General features: G+C 37.2%; 4 protein-coding genes and 1 long non-coding RNA gene across 7 annotated transcripts; 2 read left to right on the plus strand and 3 right to left on the minus strand.

Annotated features, from left to right (window-relative positions):
- Positions 1-44: 44 nt before the first annotated feature.
- On the plus strand, positions 45-7,622 carry mlst8 (MTOR associated protein, LST8 homolog (S. cerevisiae)). The gene is made up of 9 exons (XM_067429884.1): positions 45-183; positions 410-566; positions 2,037-2,088; positions 2,199-2,361; positions 2,441-2,516; positions 2,604-2,756; positions 3,171-3,295; positions 3,419-3,582; positions 7,248-7,622. Exons 2-9 carry the CDS (start codon positions 438-440, stop codon positions 7,364-7,366), a joined length of 981 nt encoding a protein of 326 aa, XP_067285985.1. The 5' UTR covers positions 45-183; positions 410-437; the 3' UTR covers positions 7,367-7,622.
- Positions 7,623-7,763: 141 nt separating this feature from the next.
- bricd5 (BRICHOS domain containing 5) lies at positions 7,764-13,115 on the minus strand. Its single transcript, XM_067429885.1, has 6 exons — positions 12,997-13,115; positions 12,450-12,578; positions 12,218-12,364; positions 12,033-12,140; positions 10,130-10,283; positions 7,764-8,061 (listed from the first exon to the last, which is right to left on the minus strand). The coding sequence occupies exons 1-6, from the start codon at positions 13,048-13,050 to the stop codon at positions 7,967-7,969; spliced, it is 687 nt and encodes a 228-aa protein (XP_067285986.1). The 5' UTR covers positions 13,051-13,115; the 3' UTR covers positions 7,764-7,966.
- On the plus strand, positions 12,244-13,642 carry LOC137055961 (uncharacterized). Of its 3 annotated transcripts, none has more exons than XR_010900141.1 (4): positions 12,244-12,378; positions 12,468-12,658; positions 12,942-13,076; positions 13,202-13,642. It is a non-coding gene; the product is annotated as an uncharacterized lncRNA (long non-coding RNA). The 3 variants fall into 3 exon arrangements; XR_010900140.1 differs by having other exon boundaries at positions 12,322-12,658; positions 13,202-13,345; positions 13,457-13,642; XR_010900139.1 differs by having other exon boundaries at positions 12,322-12,658.
- A 765-nt stretch (positions 13,643-14,407) lies between these two features.
- Positions 14,408-16,847, minus strand: pgp (phosphoglycolate phosphatase). Its single transcript, XM_067429897.1, has 2 exons — positions 15,397-16,847; positions 14,408-15,317 (listed from the first exon to the last, which is right to left on the minus strand). The coding sequence occupies exons 1-2, from the start codon at positions 15,989-15,991 to the stop codon at positions 14,992-14,994; spliced, it is 921 nt and encodes a 306-aa protein (XP_067285998.1). The 5' UTR covers positions 15,992-16,847; the 3' UTR covers positions 14,408-14,991.
- Positions 16,848-17,727: 880 nt separating this feature from the next.
- zdhhc4 (zinc finger DHHC-type palmitoyltransferase 4) lies at positions 17,728-21,823 on the minus strand. The gene is given in 10 exon segments (XM_067429896.1): positions 17,728-17,891; positions 17,894-18,067; positions 18,070-18,112; positions 18,199-18,443; positions 19,939-20,004; positions 20,007-20,063; positions 20,134-20,312; positions 21,022-21,095; positions 21,181-21,318; positions 21,566-21,823. Coding segments are annotated over 9 exon segments (1,029 nt in total). The 5' UTR covers positions 21,304-21,318; positions 21,566-21,823; the 3' UTR covers positions 17,728-17,823.
- Positions 21,824-21,851: the final 28 nt, after the last annotated feature.

The raw sequence follows: 21,851 nt of genomic DNA on the forward strand, positions 1-21,851 counted from the left end.
AATTGCTAATAAAAACAATGAATATGAACATGCGGAACCTTTTATTCAAGTATTGTTTCTAAGAGGACGGTTTTGGATGGAGCGCCGCTTAGGTTTGACATTTGTAAATAATGTTCATTTCGCTGTAGAGATCATAGTTTTATATTTATCTTATCGGATTTCTAGTGCGGTTTTCGTCCTCAGGTAAGAACATTGACTTATTTTGTGTTTTTCTAATCAAGTTTGTCCAATTGTCTCTTCAGAGAGCATTTTAGCACCGTAAAAACAATCAAGCTATCATAACAGTTTATTCTCTTAATCGTGATACCAACATAAACGATTTACAGAAACAAGTACATTTAAACGCATAGAGGTACATCATGCATGTTTTTCAACAGCCACAGCTAAAACGTGTCATTCTCCTGCAAAGTTGTCGTTAGGTCTGCATCGAGTTCATCATGAACGTGAATCAAGGCACCGTCGGCAGTGATCCGGTTATTCTCGCCACTGCTGGTTATGATCACACCGTCAGATTCTGGCAGGCTCACAGTGGCATCTGCACAAGAACCGTCCAGCACCAGGACTCTGTATCCTTCACGAACAAGAGCGTTGCCTCGCAGAAACATTCACTTGTGGGACACTAAATATAATATTACTTTCTATTAAATTCTGTTGAAATATATTCCTGTTATCACTGTGAAGCTGCTTTGAAAATCTTCATTGTAAAAAGCGCTATATAAATAATGCTGACTTGTGAAAAAGTGCTCTCAATTATATTGAATGTTATATAGTTTAAACTTTGTGTACTTTAAATCTTAAATGCATGTTCAAAAATAACTACTATATTCTTTTTACTTATTATATTATAATTTTACATATTACTTAAGTTAAAGCCCATTTACAAACAGTACCCTTTAATGACTGTTTAGTGCACTTTTAATGCACCTTGGATTCATTTCACATTAGAAGTTTTAATGACACTTAATTTTAGTGTCCTTGTTACATGTACCTGCTGTAGTATTAACTGTAAATTATGCACAGTTACGTTTAACTAAACCCAAAACTATTCATAAACACAACCTATAAGAACATGTTGGAAATTAAAATGACTTGCACTACTTATATAATTACATAAAAGTATTATATACTTAACATGTTCAGCTTTGGCTTGCGGCCTTGTCCTTTACGCACTGAAATTCCTCCAGATTCCTTGAATCTTGTTATTATGTTATGCACTGTTGAATGTGAAATATCCAAATCTCTTCCTATCTTTCTTTGAGGAACATTGTTTTTAAACATTTCAATAATTTTCTCATGTATTTGTTGGCAAACTGGCGATCCTCGGCCCATCTTTGCTCCTAAAGGATTAGATCTTTCTTGGATGCTGGTTTTGTACCAAATCATAATTTCAATCACCTGTTGACATCACCTGTTTCAAATCACATCATTATTTAACCATTTTACCTCATTACTAGCCCTAAATTGCTCCTGTCCCAACTTTTTTTGAAATGTGTTGCAGGTCTGAATGACAGGAAAGGATGCATATTTACAAATGACATGAAGTTGACCAGACAAAACATGAAATATTTTGTGTTCCTATTGTCTGTAATGAAATACAAGTCAAAGTAAATTTAGAAAACACTTCTTTTTTTCTTTTTCTTTTTTGCATTTTCCATACTGTCCCAACTTTTTCTGATTTGGGGTTGTATAATACAAGTGTTTTTTTAATTATCATAAATGTCTGTCAGTACATTAAGAAGTATACTTTAACCATATTTGAAAATCAATAAATGTAATTATGAAATTACATAAAAATGTATATAAGTCCTACAAAAGTGGGTCAAAAATTGTACAGTTACAAGTTCAACTAATTGCATTTATAACATTTAAAATACATTTTCTTTTAATTGCAAATACCATGCAATTAAGTGTATTAAAACATTCAATTCATTTAATTGTTTTAAAGTATAATTTTTCTGTAATAAGTATTTTTCTGTAAATATTCTACATTAAGCTGGTACACAATATTCTTCAAAGATGCTTAACTCAAACACCAGCAGGTAAATTCTCTTGAAGTAACACCTGATAGAAGCATGATTGCTGCTGCTGGTAAGTTTAGCATGCACCTCGTTGTGTATAAAGCTATAAATAGTGCAACCTTCTCCCAGTTTCCTAAACTTGTGTATTTTTCAAACTGTACTTTCATTCTTGCATTTCAGGTTATCAACACATACGCATGTATGACTTAAACTCAAATAATCCAAACCCTGTGATCAATTATGACGGTGTAAGCAAGAACATCACGTCTGTCGGCTTTCACGAGGATGGTCGGTGGATGTACACAGGTGGAGAAGACTGCATGGCTCGCATCTGGGACCTGAGGTAGTGAAAGCTTTCTGCTGTATGTACAAAGTCTGTTTAGAGAGGTTTTAAGTGGTACTTAAATACTGTTTTCATTCAGGTCAAGGAACCTACAGTGCCAAAGAATATTTCAAGTCAATGCACCTATTAATTGTGTGTGTCTTCATCCCAATCAGGTCAGTTGGATAATATATCTGCTACTGATGCTCACAATCAAACCAGTCGAACAAACAAGTAAATGTCTCTAAATGTATTTGCATTAGGCTGAATTAATCGTTGGGGACCAAAGTGGTGTTATTCATATCTGGGATTTGAAAACAGACCACAATGAACAACTCATCCCAGAGCCAGATGTGTCTGTCAATTCAGTCCATATCGATCCTGATGCCAGTTATATGGCTGCAGTCAACAGCTCGGTCAGTAACCAATAACTTTAAAGGGTTAGTTCACCCAAGAAACGAACATTATTTCATCATACTCATCCTCATATCATTCCAAACCCTTGAAACACAAACAATTGTTTTCTATCCCTCCATTGAATGTCTATCCACCCAAAACTCAAATTCTTCAAAACGTTTATAAAGAGATTGTTAAAGAAATCCATATGATCTCTTTATAAACCGCCAGTTTTAGGTGAATAGACATTCAATGGAGGAACCCACATTAGAATGACATGAGAGCGAGTAAATGACTTTTTTAGATTATCTATCCCTTCGTAGAGTCACACAGCTAATGAATTTGTGCTAATGTGTACTGCATATATTTATATAATCTATGTGAAGTGTTTTGTAGAGGTTGGTCAGATTTGGTTTATTTGTCTTTCACTGTAGGGCAACTGTTATGTGTGGAATTTAGCTGGAGGAACAGGTGATGAGGTGACACAACTCATCCCAAAGACCAAGATCCCTGCCCACAAGCGTTACTCATTACGCTGCAAATTCAGCCCAGACTCCACGTGAGTGTGTTGCAAAACGCTAATCTGAGGAACAATGGGAGAACAGTGAAAAATTTAAATAGTTGATTCTTGTTTAAAGCTATTATACAAATCAATGCATAATGTTTTTCATCTCTTTACTAGATTACTGGCCACATGCTCTGCTGACCAGACCTGTAAAATTTGGAGAACCTCCAACTTTTCTCTAATGACAGAGTTGAGTATTAAGAGTAACAACCCTGGAGAGACATCCCGAGGTTGGATGTGGGATTGTGCCTTCTCTGGAGATTCCCAGTACATAGTTACAGGTGAACACTGGGCTCGCATCAACATTCACAGTTCATGTGTTTTATTAATATGAGAAGATCATAAGTTAACATATCAATGTAGAATCTTTGGTCCCACTTTATATTAGATGTCTTTAACTACTATGTGCTTATGTTCAAAAGTGTCAGGTACAATTTACTTATTGTGTTCATGTTGTATTGCACAACACTTTTGCTGTTATTTAGATGGCATACAGGTAAGGTTAGAGGCAGGTTTGGTGGTAGCGCTTTATTTTACAATCCTGTTCTGCATGTACATACTATGTACTTATTGTTGTAAATGGGTAATAACTGACCCCTAAACTTTAATCTTAATGCATGTAGTTACCTTATATTACTCTGTAATATAATGGTTTTGGTAAGGGAATGATCAACAGTATAATTACAGATTTAATTACATGCAGGATTTAAAAAAATAAGTAAAAGTAAGTAAAATGTAAAAACATGTTTGTATACAATGTGTTTATATACAAAGTGCATTGTATCAAACAATTAATTTATAGCCCTGTTCACACCTGGTATTTAGAAGTGTTTTGGTTGATCAGATCACAAGTGGAGGACGACAATACAGGTGTAAACGGGGTGTAAAAAGGTGAGCTTGTCCACGTTTGACCACTTCAAGAGGTAGTCGAAAACACATTTGGCCGTATTGCTTTTGTTGTGTAGATTCTCAATACTGAAGTGAATTAAACTGTAATTTATCGACTGATCACTAGAGACAGGCTCCAAAAGGGAGCAAAATCTCATTGAGTTCCATGTTAAAATGCCAAACTTTACAGCAGAAAATGACAACTTTACTCTTCATGACAACTGTGAGGGGGGTGAATTTTTTTCATTAAATAAGCCTTAAAGTTCTGCATAATTAAGGGCGTGGCCACTTTGAATGACAGGTGAATTGTCATTTGTCTACACTGGATGCAACAAAACAACCATTAAAAAATTAATTAGATATTTGTGTCAAAACAGAAGCTTGAAGTATGTCAAGGCATATAGATAGTAAAATAGTACGAGGCATCATTTTACTGAGGGGAGTTTGTGGTGTCGTGCCACATACAGCATAGACAGCATCATTACTGATTATAATGGCTTTTGTCACGTTGTGTGTTTGTGTCTGGTGTAGACAGAGTAATTGATTGCTTTGGTTGGGCTCTGGTTTGGGTTGTTAGGTTTTATTGTATTCTTAAAGGGTTAGTTCACCCAAAAATGAAATTTATCCCATGATTTACTCACCCTCAAGTCATCCTAGGTGTATATGACATTTTTCTTTCAGACGAATAAAATCTGTTATATTAAAAATGTCCTGGCTCTTCAAAGCATTATAATTGCAGTGAATTGTTGTCTCATTCATAAAGTCAGTAAAAGTGCATCTATATCCATCTATGTCTGCTTCACAAGGCTCCGGCAGGTTAATAAAGGCACTCTGAAGTGAAGCAATTTTTTTGTGTAAGAAAAATATCCATATTTAAAACTTTAAAAAGTTAATTATCTAGTTTCCAGCAAATCGCCTTCTGTATTCAACTTGCAGAAAAAAGTGTAGCGCTCTCGCAGTTCAAAATGCTCACGCTTCGTCTGAAGAGCCTAACTGGTGTGCAAGATAAGCTAGATAATTATGGATATATTTCTTACACAAATGCCTCACTTCAGAAGGCCTTTATTAACCCTCCCGGAGCCGTGGGGAGCAGTTATATGATAGATAGATGCACTTTTATGGACTTCAAAAATGACCCAACAGTCGCTGTCATTATAAAACTCGGAAGAGCCAGGATATTTTTAATATAACTCTGATAACCTCTGAAAGAAAAATATCATATACACCCAGCATGGCTTGAGGGTGTGTAAATCATGGGATCATTTTCAGTTTTGGGTGAACTAACCCTTTAAGTATGTTCCACAAGATAAAAATACTTTATACAAATTATTCTTTTCAGAAGTTTACTTCCTCTTTCTTAATGTTGTGTGTTGCCTCCTTGAGCATAAACATTTTGTAGTAGTCATGCAGGGAAACCAAAGAACATAGAAAACACGGGGTCAGTTGCATAATCTTAGCCACCATGCTGACCATTTTATGTAACTGACTTTAAAAAAGTTAGGACCAGTTTTGAAGAAATAAAATTAGGCTGACTGACTAACTTTTAAGAAAAGTTGTGCAATATGCAACCAGGGCCGTACCCAGGATTTTCTAAATACCGAGGTCCAAATATGAATTTTGGAGGGTTTGAAAAAAAAAAAAAAAAAAATCCCTCCTTTACATATGCATTTTAAGACATAAGAAAATCAAAGAATCAGCTAACTGTAGCTTTAAAACCATGTCAGTGTGCAGTATAAATTATTTTAAGAAGACTACAGATTTTTATTAATGAGAATTAAATGTTGCAAAAAAATTAGACTCCAAATTAGAAAATCAGAAAATCTGTTTTGTTGTTAAATTGAGCCAAAGACGACATATGTGTGACTCTGTCTTTGAAAACCATAGCTTAAGTAAATTTTTTGTGATTTACATTATGTAAAGAACATTATTTGATCATATAACCTTGATATATTTAATGTTAAATGAGTAAGATCATGTCAAAGATAGAAATCAATGAGAAAATATAACCAATGAGTGAAATCAAAATTTGATGCTAATCTCAATATTAGATTATGAGCCTGGATTTCACAGACAAGAATCACATTATGTTTAGCAATTAGGAATATATTGTAGGCTAATGCTTTTTCTATTCTGAGCACAGTGGGCTACCTGCTCTTTCTGTCTCATCACCATCATCTCCTCTCTTTCTTTTTTCCCCAGTCTCCTTCTCTTGCCCTGTATCTTTTCTCTTTTCAAAGCTGAGCTTTGTTTGAAGCAGTCTTTTCATTTTTGTCTGTATCGGTTAAAACAAAGTTGTAAATGTAAATTTACTGAAGGCTTCCAAAAAAAACCAGGTCAAGAAAACGTTATTAGTTTGCATCCCTGATTATTAAGCGCTCTTGCGGTGTTGTGATGTCAAATATCAGTCGTTGTTCGAAGCGCCGGTTGGTGGTTGTGGGGTATTTGTCCCGCCTCTCCTTCACTGTGATTTAACATTGATGTTCACCCAAAGTTGAACTGTGGACGCTCAACACGTAAAAATGGACAAAACCTGCCAGCTGTTGGCGCTATTGAAAAGTGCGGCGCATACATTGGAAACAATTGAAAACATACGCCGGGTGAGGCGAGAACACCTGTTTGTACACGCCGCCTTAATAGGCTATTATTATTATTTTGTACACCTTTGAGAATTACCGAGTTCCGGACCTCGGGGACCTCAATGGTGGGTACGGCCCTGTATGCAACATTGTTTTAGTAAATCATCGCCATGTTGATTTAACTGAAACAAGGGAACGAATTATATCGTGCACATAATGTACTTGAAAAGAGGGAACTAATGAGTAAACCATGTTTACTTATTAGTAAGTTCATACTGGCTACGATATACATTTTTTTTTTTGCATGTCATGTGCGAGCTCTGTACATCAGGACAGTGCTAAATAAAAAAAGTGCTAAATAAAAAAATAATAATGTAATTTTTATCTTTATATTAATGTAATTTTTCTTTCACAAATCTGTGTTGCTCTCAGTGGAATCATTTGAAGCGTTCCTTAATTGTGTACTTTCAACTGATTTTTAGCCTCCTCTGATAACCTGGCACGTCTGTGGTGTGTGGAGACCGGAGAGATCAAACGTGAGTACAGCGGCCATCAGAAGGCTGTTGTGTGTTTGGCTTTCAATGACAGTGTGATTGGATAGTATGCTGAAGAAACTCCTTCTGCTGTGAAAGCTGTGGCTGTCATTAGACTCGACATCTGCACCTATGAACCATACTCATGGTATTGAATGGACATGTTGCATTAAAGATGACCCTCAATGGCTATGATGATGAAGACTGAGCAAACAACTGTTAAAATGTATCATTATCATAGCTCATTCAAATGTATGGTAAGATACTTTGTTCCATATACCCAGTATTTGTATGCATCCACAATAAATAACATTTAGCTTTTGATTATTATCCAGACATCACTGAAAGATTCCCTTCTTGAATTAAAAGATACGAGTGACTAAACACAATAGTGCTTTATTGTAGACCAGCGGCGTTTTCCATTACTCGTCTGCATCAGGTTACAAGAGCTGGAATGAGTCTTTGAGCCAAGTCATGTTCAAACCACTGCAAAAAATGGGGCTAAATACAAAAGAGGATGAAGATAAGGATTTAGCAGATAACATGACAAGATAGTTCAGACTTCGCTGCCAGATTGGCATTAAATAGGGCATTTGTTTAGCCTTTCCAGTTGCTCTCACACATTTGTTTGTTTGTCTGGCGTGTGCTGGTACACCGTCAGTGGAATGTCACTCTGGCAGGTAGTAGAAACACACAGAAACGCAAATGTTGCTGGGGAAGCAGATGTCGATGCAGAAGTAAATAAGTCTTTGTTTCCCGGGACCTTCAGAAAAAAGGAAAGAAATCTCAAGGTTCTTATTTCTATAGATGTGCCGATGCCAATCATAATCAATGCCCTGTTCCTCGTTCATGCTCTGCTGGTTGTTACTCTAAAAAGGTCACAACTCCGTCTCACTGGACTACTGGATTAGGTTTCTGTCACACTGTGCTCTTTATAGAGCATGTTCTTGGCTTATGCTGTGTCTTCTGTACATTCTCTTGTCACAAATCCATTTATACAATGTTTTAACATTTTATTAATTACTTAAAAGTACAATTTACAGTACAATTTAAGCTTAGTATTGCTTTTGTGGTATTGATTACCACTAAAATTAGTCTTCTCCGTTTAAGAAAAAAAAAACTAAAATCTGGGTTACATTGAGGCACCTATAATGGAAGTCAATGGGGCCAGTTTGTAAATGACAGACTTTTACCTTTCCTGTGTAAAGTTATATCCAAATTTACCATTTTCTTGACATGACAATGTAACCCATAATTTTACACCTTAACAATGCTACAGTAATAAAAGTAATACAAACATTTTAACAGAAGAATGCAGGTTTAATGCAAGTGTTTTTCTAAAATTATAGGCCTTATATTTCTGCTTTTAAATTATCCAAAAATTGGCCACTTCCATTGTACATGCTTCACTCTAACCTCAATTATTGCCTTAAAAAAAGTTGGGTTTTACTTTATTTGAAGGTGTCCATTTACGGTCTAATTGTACATTTAAAGGGATAGTTAACCCAAAAATGAAAATGTGATGTTTATTTGCTCACCCCAGGGCATCCAAGATGTAGGTGTGTTTGTTTCTTCAGTAGAACACAAATGAAGATTTTTAACTCCAACCATTGCTTGTATAATGCATGTCAATGGGGTATGAGTAAATCACACAGACATACGAATCCATATTAAACCCTGTGGCTCGTGGCGACACATTGATTTCTGCGAGAAACCGATCAATATTTGTGTTCATTTTTTACCTCATATCAGACGAATCTCTTCTAGTATTCCCAATGCCATTACTTCCGTCAAAAAAGGTCAAAACCTGGCGACTATCATAGATAGTCAGTTTATGCATCTATGTAAATATATATATATTTACATAGATTTTTTACGTCATATCAGATGAATATCATCAAGTATTCCCAATGCCATTACTTCCGTCAAGTAAGGTCAAAAACCCAGCCAATCATATGATTGGCTGGGTTTTTGACCTTACTTGACGGAAGTAATGGCATTGGGAATACTTGATGATATTCATCTGATATGACGTAAAAAATTCACACTAATACTGTTCGGTTTCTCACAGAAACCGATCGTTTCGTGTCTTATGACATCAATGTGTCGCCACGAGCCACAGGGTTTAATATGGATTCGTATGTCTGTGTGATTTACTCATACCCCATTGACATGCTTTATACGAGCAACGGTTTAAGTTAAAAATCTTCATTTGTGTTCTACTGAAGAAACAAACGCACCTACGTCTTGGATGCCCTGGGGGTAAGCAGATAAACATCACATTTTCATTTTTGGGTGAACTATCCCTTTAACTACTGAGCAATAATAATTAACTACATGTACTTACTACAGGGTTAGGAATAGGAGTTGGTAATTATGCATCATTTATAGTTATTACTAGAGTAACTAACGTGTAACAAGGACACTGTAAAATTAAGGGTTACCAAAAGGTTTTTTTTTTTGTTGTTGTTGTCAACATTATGGCATAAATGCTGTCAATTGATTATTCAAAAAGTTTGCAGTTTCTACATTTCTTAAACGACTGTTTTCTATTTTTAAAATATGAATTTATTCCTATGATGGCAAAGCTGAATTTCCAATGCAAGTTGTAGAGCACCTCTGCTCTTGCTTTAAAGTGGAGGGACACAGTTGGCACATAGCAAAAGAAGCAAAAAGGAGAGAGAAACAAGGAAGGAGAATTCCATAGAAAGCCACACAGAAACAAAGGTCAGAATATGTAAAAGTTGTTTATGGTGCATGGAAATAGTTCTACATGATCTATTTACAGAAATCATTCTAATATGCTGATTTGATGGTTGACGTAAGCTTACCATCAGATCTTCTAGTCCAGTACACAGAGGCCTGCCGACAGAGGGACTGAAGAGGTTCCTGAAGGGTGGAAGCTTCAACACGACTGCTGGGCAGCACTCCCAAAAACTCAGTGTGTTTTTCAGTCTGATTTCCCACCACCCAGACCTGACGGACCTGTGAGAATCATCACATATCTCGCTGTATATCACTGCAGAGTAAATTATCCTCTAATGGTGCGATACAGACTCACCATATTGTTCCTATGTGAACTCACTGTATATCTCCTAAATGTATAATTGTGTCTTGAGGGGTTTAAGTGCTTCCTCTAGTACAAAAGGCATTTGTAATTACACCACTTACTCCGCAGAGATCAGATAGACACCTGTTAAAGCGGAGTAATGCTTGAGCGAGCCTGCAACAAGCAGTTTATGCCTCTCAATGGCTCATTGTGCACCAAAAATTGGAAATCTTGTTCAAAAGGCTATTGACCACGGATTGAGTTTCCAAAAAGTTTTCTAATGGCTTTAATCAAGCGCAATGATGCAAAAATCTCAACCGAGACCAAGATTTTAAGTGGTCAGCGATACTTATCGGTTCAACAGCCCATCCCATTCTGCACAGATCATAACCCAGCGCATGAATCTCCTTGTTAAGTGCTGAGAGAAGTGTGTCCAGCACAGGTCTCTGCCCTGTTTGCGGACGGGAGCTCTGTCTTTCTAGTAGTGACTTATAAGAGGAAAAAGCCAACAGAGTGGCCATTGTGCACCCTGTGGTCCTATCCTGTAACGCGATCCAGCCAAGGTGGATCAGATGGTCTGTGGAATTCCGACTCGGCTACACTAAAACCCTCCTGAGCTGGTGCGGTCCATTACTCCCTTTCTGGAGTCACGGAGGAGAAAGCAGCCAAAAGAGCTCTCTAATCTACCCAAGAGCACTGGGGTGGAGCTGCGTTCAAGTGTCAGTCAATTTGCCAGCCAGCTTTACGTTTTATATGGCATATAGGGTCTTTAAAGTTGCTGCGGTGAGAATATGATCCGGTTAAATACACCGTAGCAATTCACATTTGACTTTCTCATTCATACGGTAAAAGTAGGAGACTCGACCATTTATTCCAGTGATGGCAAAGCCGAATTTCCAGCAGCCATTACTCTTTAGTGTCACATGATCCTTCACAAATCATGCTAAATCGGTGGGCAAGAAACATTTCTTATTATTATCAATATTAAAAAATAGTTGTGATGCCAAATATTTTAATGGAAACTGTCAACATGTCTTTTTCAGGAACCTGCCATAAGTTTAAAAAAAATAGAAAGCTTTTGAAACAGTCTCAGTCTAATAGGTCACTTTTGATCAAGTTAATACCTTACCCTGATTCTCCCTAATAATCTTACCCTACATTTTTTAACGGTTGTGTGTGTGTGTGTGTGTGTGTGTGTGTGTGTGTGTGTGTGTGTGTGTGTGTGTGTGTGTGTGTGTGTGTGTGTGTGTGTGTGTGTGTGTGTGTGTGTGTGAGAGAGAGAGCCTGTTTATGTGGTTTATGAGGACACAAATTTGTATAACTACATGGGTATTACACTGGTATTACACTATAAATGTGGTTTATGAGGACATTTCAAAACATACTAAATTATGTTTTTTTGAGAAAGTAAAAATGCTGAATGTTTCTTGTGATGGGTAGGTTTAGGGGTAGGGGCAGTGTAAGGGGATAGAAAATATGGTTTGTACAGTATAAAAACCATTACGCCTATGGAGAGTCCCTGTAAACCACATAGACCAAGGTGTGTGTGTGTGTGTGTGTGTGTGTGTGTGTGTGTGTGTGTGTGTGTGTGTGTGTGTGTGTGTGTGTGTGTGTGTGTGTGTGTGACCATCAGATCTTTTGGTCTAGCACAAAACTAGGAAGCTCGACAAGCAGAAATCCTTTACCTGTTGCTCCGACTTGTTTAGTTGAGATTGCACGTTCTCGTAATCCAAACGTTCCATCCGGCGAAGAAAGCAGCTGTCTTGGTTCTCAGGTTTATAGCATACCAACCCCTGAGGAAAAGAGATAGGGAAGTGTAACTGAGCTTTAGAGGAAAAGCCTAATCTGTGCAGAAAGAAAAGAGCCTTACATGTCTCATGTCAAAAATCACAGTGGAGGTGTAGTTGACGTGGGAAGTCACAGAGTAGGTCACTACATTGTTGTGCTTGTCTATCAGAGCCGACTGATTGATCAAGTCACCCATGTGATCGGGAAATCTGATAACCTGCAGCGAAGACTGTGTGGGAAAAGGTTCGTTTTCAGTGATGACATGTTTAATAAAGCTTGAAGATGTTCACATTTTAAAATGCTCTGACTCTTACTTGTGTCTTGTGCTGAAGCCCTAGATGTGCCGTCACGCTGAGAGCAATGATAACAATGAGCAGCATGGCAGCGAGACTGCACCAAAGAACTTTGTGAGGAACCCTGGAGGAGCTGAGGGGACCACAGTGCTAGAAAATCCAAACACACATTCATCTCCCTCTGTGTTACATTTAAGGCCATTGCACATCCACATTAAAGATTATTTATGGTTTGTACACATAAGCAAGACAGCATAAAACAGTGCTAAGCAAAACACAAACTGACATGTTTGTGCTACACTCTTAAAAATAAAAATTCCAAAAGGGTGGTGGTTTGCAGTTGCAATTAAAGAGCCATTTTGGGTTCACCAAAGAACTTTTCAATTAACCTTTCTTAAAAGAACCATTTTTTCTTAGTGTTAAAAAGTTTTAGAACCTTTTTTCACTTTATAAAAAACATCCTTTGATGTTAAAGAACCATATATGCCAATAAAGAACTTTATATTTTTTAAGGTTGAATCCTGTTTTCTGCTAATGGAAACAGCAATATAACCACAATATCTCTTACCATGCTCTGTGGGTCCTCCAGACCGGCTTCTGAATGCTTCCAGCACCTCACCATTCTGCCCTGTTTTGCTTCTCCTCACGGTACCTGTCTTACTCTTTTGTGTATAAGGCAATGTTCATGACTGAGACTGACCAGCAGAGCTTGCAGTATAGGTGTCTAACTTCTCTCTGCCATCCTCTGCCCCCCACCTCTTTCCTCACACCAGGTAGTCCAACCCACTGGCTGACTACCCCACACCAGACAATAGACAAAGGGGACAGGTAGATCGGCACTGCGGACAGGGCTTTTCGTCGCAGATACAGTTTTAATGCATCGACTGGCCTTGCCCTTAGGCTGCTGACTGACCAAGGTGACTTTAATAACTTCAGTTGTGTTCATATTGAGAAAATTGATGAGCAATCGCATTACAAGGATAGTTCACCCAAGAATTACGATTCTGTTATATTTTACTCACCCTCAGATCATTCCAAACCTATACTTTCTTTCTTCTGTGGAACACAAAATAAGACATTTTGAAGAATGGTGGTAACCAAAACGGTTTGAAACTATCGGCCTTGCCGCCTTTGGTTTTTGGCTTACTTCGTTTGGGACACTATATATATATTGTCAAAAGTTTTGGGATGCCTGCACATGAACTTTAATGACATACCTTAATCCCCCGACAAACCCAGGCTCATCCATCGGAATGCCAGACAGAGAAGTGTAATTCGTCACTCCAGAGAACATTTCTCCACTGCTTTAGAGTCCAGTGGCGGTGTGCTTTACTCCACTGCATTCAACGCTTTGCATTTCACTTGGTGATGTAAGGTTTGGATGCTTGGTCATGGAAACCCATTCATGAAGCTCTCTACACACTGTTTTTAAACTAATCTAAAGGCCACACGTTTTGAGGTCTGTAGCTATTGACTGAAAGTTGTTGACTACTTCTCACTGTGCACCTCAACATGCGATGACCCCACTCTGTGATTTTATGTGACCTACCCCTTTTGGCTGTTGTTCCCAATTGCTTCCACTTTGTTATAATACCAACAACAGTTGACAGTGGAATATTCAGGAGTGAGGAAATTTCACAAATTTACTTTTTGCACAGGTGGCAACCTATCACAGTACCAGACTTGAATTCACTGAGCTCCTGAGTGCGACCCATTATTTCACAAATGTATGTAGAAGCAGTCTGCATGCCTAGGTGCTTGATTTTATACACCGTTGGCCATGGAAGTAATTGGAACACCTGAATTCAATGATATTATATATATATAAATTTCTTGAAGTATCTTCATCAGAAGGTTTGGAACTATGTGAGGGTGAGTAAATGATGACTTAATATTATTATTATTTTTTTTTAGGTGAAATAGCCATTTACATTATTATAAGTACATTATTATGAAAAAAAGTACACTTTTCATTTACAATTCTTATTTATTTGATCAGTCTCATAAGATGAACACTGTCCAAACCATGGTGAGAAGTAAAATCCTACCAGGTTGATGGGTTATGAGTGACAACAAAGCTGTCAAGTGCAAAATAATTGCAAATATTTATAATATTCTCTCACTCATTTTGTTACAAGTACGGTGAATTAACAGTACAGAGTTGAACAATTACTTTGAATAAAATAAAAACAAACAGCACAATTTTGAGGGTTATTTGTTTCGTAGTACCCAAGCATTGCTGTATAATAAAACACATTACAAATGTTAAATATTTTTTTAGACAAAATAAAACAAAACAAACAATAACACTTAAGTAAAAACATATAGCCCTTATATTACCTTTAAAAACAGTGGGATATTCAAAAAAGAGGTAGGCCAGTTTGAAATGAAGCCTTGATGGTAAATCATTTCCACATGCATATTTGTGAAGAAGAAGAAAAAACTCTGTTAGACTCATTTAGATTAACTATAATATTAAAATAGGTTATTTTGTTCCATTCTGATACCCATATATTGATAAATATTCTCTACTGAAGTAAGTAAATCTCAATTAAATCACAAACTATGCCTGTAGTGCATGCAGAATATCACCAATGCTGTCTATATAGTAGTCAGGCACCATTCTTTGCCGGTGTGGGCATTCACTCTTCTGGTTTGCCTCGGCTTCTGCTACAGTGGAAACTCCTGTAAGGGTCAGCAGGGTCTTCAGGCCACAGTTTGAACCCAGCATGATGTCAGTGTCCAGTCTATCTCCGACCATCAGACACCTCTGAGGGTCCAGATCAAACTGGCTGGCCACACACTCGAACATGAAGTTGCTGGGTTTTCCCACCACTTGAGCTTGGCGTTGTGCAGCGGTCTCCACCGCCCGCAGGAGGCACCCTGTCCCTGTAGATAAGCAGAAGACAAGGTCGTTGTGAAAACACGTCATTCAGGCAATTCATATTTTTTATTAATAATTGCTTACCAGGGACCGCCTTGCCTCCCTCCAGAGGTAGCCTCGTGTCCGTGTTAGTGCCCACGAACTGACAGTCGTTGTTACACAAGTACTGCAGAGCTCTGTTGAGTTTCATGTAACTGAAATGCTCATCAAACCCGACCAGTACAGCTTGGACCTCCTTATCGAGAGGAACATTGGCCCAGTCGATTTGAACTCCAGTGATGGGGTCAGGCCCCACACCGACCGACTGAATTCCCACCTCCTCGAGCTCCTGCCTCATCGCATTGCTCCCAATTAAGTAGACTTTTCCGTCGAGTTTACAAACATTTTTCAGGTACATCGCTGAGCAGTATGCTGTCCCGAACACCTCGTCAGCGGTGGCATCGAAACCGAGCTTGCCTAATTTATCCGCGTACATTTGTCGGGTTTTCGTGCTGTTGTTCGTGACAAAAAACACTCGCTTTCCGTGTTTCTTCAATGAGTTGATAACCTCAGGTGCTCCGGGGATGGCCTGATCCCCTCGCCATATCACGCCATCGCAGTCAAACAGCACACTGTCCACAGAGTCCAGTAACTGTCTGCTCAGCGCGCCGGTCAGCTTCGTACATTTAGATGCAGCCATTCCTCAGGTTACTCTCGTCCTGACCGCGATCTTCTTTCTTGTCCTAGGTCCGTCCTAAAATAACATTTGATCTACAAATAGACCGCAGACTAGTTCGAGGTGAGCTTAAGTCAGATCACGAGAAAATGACAGCGAAGCGACATTTACTAGTTGCTGCAACTGAACGGGACACTGGCGATTCATTCGTCAATGACACACTGTACGTGACGTTTTACACTAAGGCATTTCCGCACCGGTTTAACAGGCTCCGGTTTAAAGGGCCAGTGACCCTAATAAAATGGCATGACATTTTTGAAATTTCTTGAATGAAAACAAGAATGTGAGGAAAAGAAGTAATCTTTTTTTTCGATTATAGAATGTTTTATAATTACAGGAATCACATACAATTTATTTGAAGGCAAAAAAGAAAAGAGTTAGCATTTTAGCACTTCTGGTTCTAGCATCGCAAAGCCATGTTTTTTTTTTTTTTTTTTAAATGGGTTTTTGTTTAAATGGCTAAAATAAAGTCTGGTTAACACAAGTTCAAGCCCGTGTGAAAAGAAAAGCTTTAAGGCAGTTGCAAACAAGTGGTTGTGGGACTAGATATTAAGGAGTTATTTTAATATTTTATTCAGTCTACCTATATTTGAAAACACTAATAAAATAAACAGTTTTAAGTAGGCCTATGTCTAATAATTTGTCAAGTTAATATAATTTATTAAATCAATAACTTATTACTATATTTTATTTTTTTCTGTCACTCTCAGTCCTTAGTAATACTTACTTAGTAATAGTAAAGAACTACCTCTGAACAATGTGTCAAGACAGACTAAGAAGTCTTGTCAAGCTATCAAGACAGCTTTATTTAAAAAATAAATAGTTATATATTTAATAATATAGTAATAATATTATTTTCTTATTGAAATATTTTAATGTTGTTGAAATCAAACCCTCAACAATAGTATGCTATTTGTTACCATGTAAGAGCTTTTCAAATCATGATGACATTAGCATATTAAGTCTCACTTTCTGGTCCTCCAGATTAAAAATTACCTTGTAGCAAAAACATTGAAACACTGCATATTACTTTACAACCCATTGAATGGACTCCTATTTAACCTATTGAATATGCCTATTCTTGACAGCTTCATTTTCATTAAAGAAACACCACCATTTTTAGAAATATGGCTTATTCAACTTCTTTTCGACATTTAGATATGTGGGAAAATGCATTTTTGTCTCAGTGCATGCATTCGTTTGGTAGGTCGTCGCTACCTTAGCTTAGCATAATGAAATGGAATCCTATGTTGCCAGCTAGCATGTTCCGAGTAAAAGTAATGGATCAAAAAACAAACACACAAAAAAACCCCCCACCTAATTACCTCTTGTGGCCTGCATATTCACAACGAGTACAAATAGTGATGAGGAATAAGACTAGGCGATTTCCTAGGCAGATATTGACTTGGGACTATATTATGGGGATGCACAGGCGAAGCACTGTTACTTGGGCGCAGAGATATCACGCAATATATTGCGATCACTCACAAGCCAGAGGACATGAGGATGAGAGCCGTGATATCTTAATATCTCAAAGTCAATATCTGCCTAGGAAAACGCCTAGTCACCTAAAACATCTTTCCTGAGAGTACTGCGAGTTTGTATATATGCTATATACATATAAATATGAAACTATTTGAAAATAGTTAAAAAAACAAGTCAGAAAATAAAAAAGAAAGAGAAAGGTTACCAATAATACATAAAGCTGAGAACGTATTTATTTTAAAAAATCCCATTTACCAAAATGAAATACAGTTTAGTACAAATACACTGTTTAAAAACAAAAACAAGTTGTCCTAATTTTCTTTTTTCTGAACAGGGCATAAGGGCCAAAATATTTCCCCAAGATTTTTTAGGATTCCCTATGATAGAAACCTCTAAATGGATTGTATGAGGTCTGGCACTTGTGTCCGGTATACGGATGGCAATGCTGGCAGTTGTGACCTTTTCCTTTAAACCACTCATTGGAGGTTTGGTTTATCAAAGCCAAATACATGTGAAACATGGAATAACCCGCCAAGAGGAAAAAGACAAATACTAGAAGCCCAGCATGAAGACAATCCGTGGAAATGTCAGAAAGAGATGCTGTACAAAGAATGCAATAGCAAAAGATTTATTAGAGATGTAATCCATGTACCACAGCACATTTATTAGCAAGTTATTATTATTACCTGGATAATAAAGAGAGGTCCAGCAGGCTGTTGCTTTCCCTGATCGTCAATGTAGTGAGCGTAGAGAAGTCCAGTTCGCAAAACAGTTTGGAGCAACATGTCTGCTATAAGGAATGCAATATCACCTGCCATGGCACACACACTCAGGAGGTACAGCAGGAAGTATCTGATGTTCTGTGCACCGATGCAGTTGTTCACCCACACACAATGATGGTCAAATCTCTGGACACAACGATTGCAAACCCCTGTACAAATGAGATCAACAGCATTTGTGAAATAATATTGATTACAAAGTAAAATGCCACTTACAATGAAAGTACAGTGGGCCATTAATGATAAAAATAACAACAGCAATAATATAATGTTTGCTTATAACTTAATTATTGTGTTTCTTTTTAAGCCGAGGGACAAGGGAAATTATTTTGTGATACCGCTTAACTTGCACTGAATGCTGAAAATTACATAAAATGGAGTTAGTAATAGCTGATTCCTAACTATTCCTAATAGGATACTATAACTTTGTCAGTTTTACGGATTTAACTTAAATGTACAGTAAAAAAAAATTCTCACTTAAAAAATCTGTACAATAGAGGGCCATGGCACAACCTTTTTCAGCGTCGCTGGTTCCGAAAGTACTTTTTTCACCCCTTTTTCCCATTGGGATTTTAAAAGTCTTTGTTAAAGCAATTTTATATGCCATGAACCAAGCCAATCAGCTATGAGGTGAATCATAACATTACAAACTTTGATTTGAAACATTTTTTTTTTTTAAACATACAAAATGTACAAGACATTAGGGAAAGAACCACAATCCCATGAATCTAAATTGAATTAAAAACAATATAAAAATATGCATTTACAAATGATTATATGTATAAAAATATATATTTTAAGTTTATTGTATGTATATACATAGAGAGAGAGAGAGAGAGAGAGAGAGAGAGAGAGAGAGAGAGAGAGAGAGAGAGAGAGAGAGAGAGAGAGAGAGAGAGAGAGAGAGAGAGAGAGAGAGAGAGAGAGAGAGATGAACGGATATGCTGCACGTTTTAAATAGCGTTAAAAACGACACACAATATGTGGCGGCTGGTGTTGATTCTGTGGAGCACTGCCACTAATTTGTCTATGTGTGGGAAACACTGTTGTAACATTGGGCCTATGTTGCTCTCCAATGCCACGTTCGAATTGAAATAGTGGTGTTTAGTTGCTAGGTCTAAACACCACAGCACCTCAGCTCGCAATGTAGCACTTCCCCGTGTTTTAATTTCTGAATGGAAGCGAGCTCGCGTACACGTTTGGCAGCAAGCCAGCCGGGTACCGAGTTTGTTCCAGCGCGTGCGAACGAATGATTTCGCTCAGGTCCTACTCTCAACATATAAATAAATCTACGCGATTTTAGAAGAAAGGCCTGCACTTAACACAAATTAAAAAATATTATCTAGAAAGTTGAGCTCGAAAATGTAATACCTCGTCAGATGACGTTTATTACTTTTTAATACTTTTTAATGCCCTTAATTTTGGCTAATTTCATTTACTACCTTTTACAACCCTGTGGTTATAAATCACAATAACTCATCAAATAAGGCTTTGGCGGGACAAAAATTTGTTTTGGTAGCCGCCAAAAAATGTTCAGTGTAGGAAAGTTCACCAATTAATAGGTTTTTACTGTAGCAGATAATCAGTATTTTTTATGTTAAAATTATGATTTTTTTTTTACAGTGCATGTTCTAAAGTTTCACTTACTACAGTGTTTGGATCTGGCAGGTTTGACCAGCTGACAGGTTGAACACCTGACTCCCTGCTGGAACGTTTTTCATCATACTGGTAGACCTTCAGTTGAGTAGAATGGTTTGCCTTTGTCAATGTGCCTTCAAAGAAAAGTCAAACTGAATGCATTTGGTTCTTTATTATTGATAAGACAAGTCTTCTTTTGCTTACCTGGGTCTCTGCTACAACACATGTAGAACAGATAGGACTTCAGTGCAAGGAGGATGTAGGGAATGCACAGACTGATTGAACTTGTGCCCATGTCCAAACAGAAGCCAAAGACCTCACAGGAGAATTCTCCATACACGACCACTTCAAGTAACAGGTGCAAGTAAAGGAAGAAGTTGTTCCTGATGTGGAGGAAATGATTGGACATAGGACATCAGGGAATGTTCAGGGAACACAATTACTGATAAAATAAAGACTTTCAATACATTAAGATACATTGGACGCCAAATGCATGGATTTACATGAACACCTTAAATGTATCAATAGACTAATTTGTTAGGAAGTTTATAGGCAAGTTGTATATTATATAGGCAACTTAATATGTCTAGTACACACTCCTACTCAAAAGTTTGGGTTCAGTATGATTTTTTTTTTTAAAGGAATTAATACTTTTATTTAGCAAGAATGAATGACATTGGTTTAGTCACTCCATTCTTGCTAAAGACATTTATAATATTACAAAATATTTATATCTTAATTAAATGCCAATACATTTTTTATTAATAAAAGACTCCTGAAAGAAAATGTATTACAGTTTCCATAAAAATATTACACCAAATCGGAACATTAGAAAGATTTCTGAAGGATCATGTGACACTAAAGACTAGAGTGCAGACTACTTTGCTTTCGCAGGAATAAATTACATTAAAAAAAATTGAAAATAGAAAACAGTTCCTTTAAATTGGTAGTGTACATACACTTAAAACAAAAATGATTTGGCGTCATCTGAATTTTGCTTTACGATATTATGAAATCATCTGATCATTTTAATATACAGTATAAAAAGCTTGTAGTAAAGCGTCTGAAGTGACCAGTTCAAACTTCTGATACCTCTGATGGAACAGTCTGTGCATTGTCCTGTAGCAAATGCTTTGGAGACATCGTGGGATCCATGGAGAGACAGCCTAAAAGAACAACGAGGATATAAATGACTCTTAAACATCTGCAGAAATCATTACGTTTGCAGGACTTTTCCTACTAGGCTCTTACCCATGTGAATGTGTCCAAAAGCCGACCGAGAGGAGTCTGCTGGTGTCCTGAATACTTACAAACCAGAGCAATGCAGGTGAGCACTACTGCCACATATATACCAAACAGAGTGAGGAAGTCCATTTGCCACTAAGTTACCTAAACAGCACAGAACAGAACAGAACAGAACAGTATTGTGAGTAACTGACTTCACTTATTATTACAAATGTTTTGTTGTTGTTGTATATGACGAGACCAAAACGCTTAAATCAAAACCGAACTCGTAACCGATCAATAACTGTTCAATATTAAACAGTATTTTAAAAAAAATACAAAAAATTAAACAATACTGGACACACATGTATAGCAGTGTATACAAAGAGAAGCAAGCGAAGGAAAGTTTTACCTTTTATTCACCTGAGCACCATCCTCACACCTTTACTCTTTCCGTACAGACCTAGTGTGAACTAGCAGCAAACGTGAATACGAAATGTTGCCAGATATCAAAATAAACAAAACCTGGTTTGTCAAAACCTTACAGTTTATGGTAAAAACACACCCAGACTTACTTTTAAAAATATGATTTTACATAAAAAAAAAATTTTTTTGCACTTTGGAAATAAATTAATCAAGAACCCGTGATTAAGTTACCTAATAAACGACATTTCGGTGGAAAACAACCCCAAAGCGGA

Source organism: Pseudorasbora parva, chromosome 21 (genome assembly GCF_024679245.1).
Source record: "Pseudorasbora parva isolate DD20220531a chromosome 21, ASM2467924v1, whole genome shotgun sequence".
NCBI lineage: Eukaryota > Metazoa > Chordata > Actinopteri > Cypriniformes > Gobionidae > Pseudorasbora > Pseudorasbora parva.

Coding starts and splice junctions, on each gene's coding strand:
- pgp (XM_067429897.1), bottom strand. CDS start 15,991: ATGGCTGCATCTAAATGTACGAAGCTGACCGGCGCGCTGAGCAGACAG. Junction 15,318..15,396: donor GGGAGGCAAGGCGGTCCCTG/GTAAGCAATTAT, acceptor GCTTATCTACAG/GGACAGGGTGCCTCCTGCGG.
- mlst8 (XM_067429884.1), top strand. CDS start 438: ATGAACGTGAATCAAGGCACCGTCGGCAGTGATCCGGTTATTCTCGCC. Junction 2,362..2,440: donor GCTCGCATCTGGGACCTGAG/GTAGTGAAAGCT, acceptor GTTTTCATTCAG/GTCAAGGAACCTACAGTGCC. Junction 2,517..2,603: donor TGTGTCTTCATCCCAATCAG/GTCAGTTGGATA, acceptor TATTTGCATTAG/GCTGAATTAATCGTTGGGGA.
- bricd5 (XM_067429885.1), bottom strand. CDS start 13,050: ATGGTGAGGTGCTGGAAGCATTCAGAAGCCGGTCTGGAGGACCCACAG. Junction 12,365..12,449: donor GGCTTCAGCACAAGACACAA/GTAAGAGTCAGA, acceptor TTTCCCACACAG/TCTTCGCTGCAGGTTATCAG. Junction 10,284..12,032: donor TAAACAAGTCGGAGCAACAG/GTAAAGGATTTC, acceptor TGATTCTCACAG/GTCCGTCAGGTCTGGGTGGT.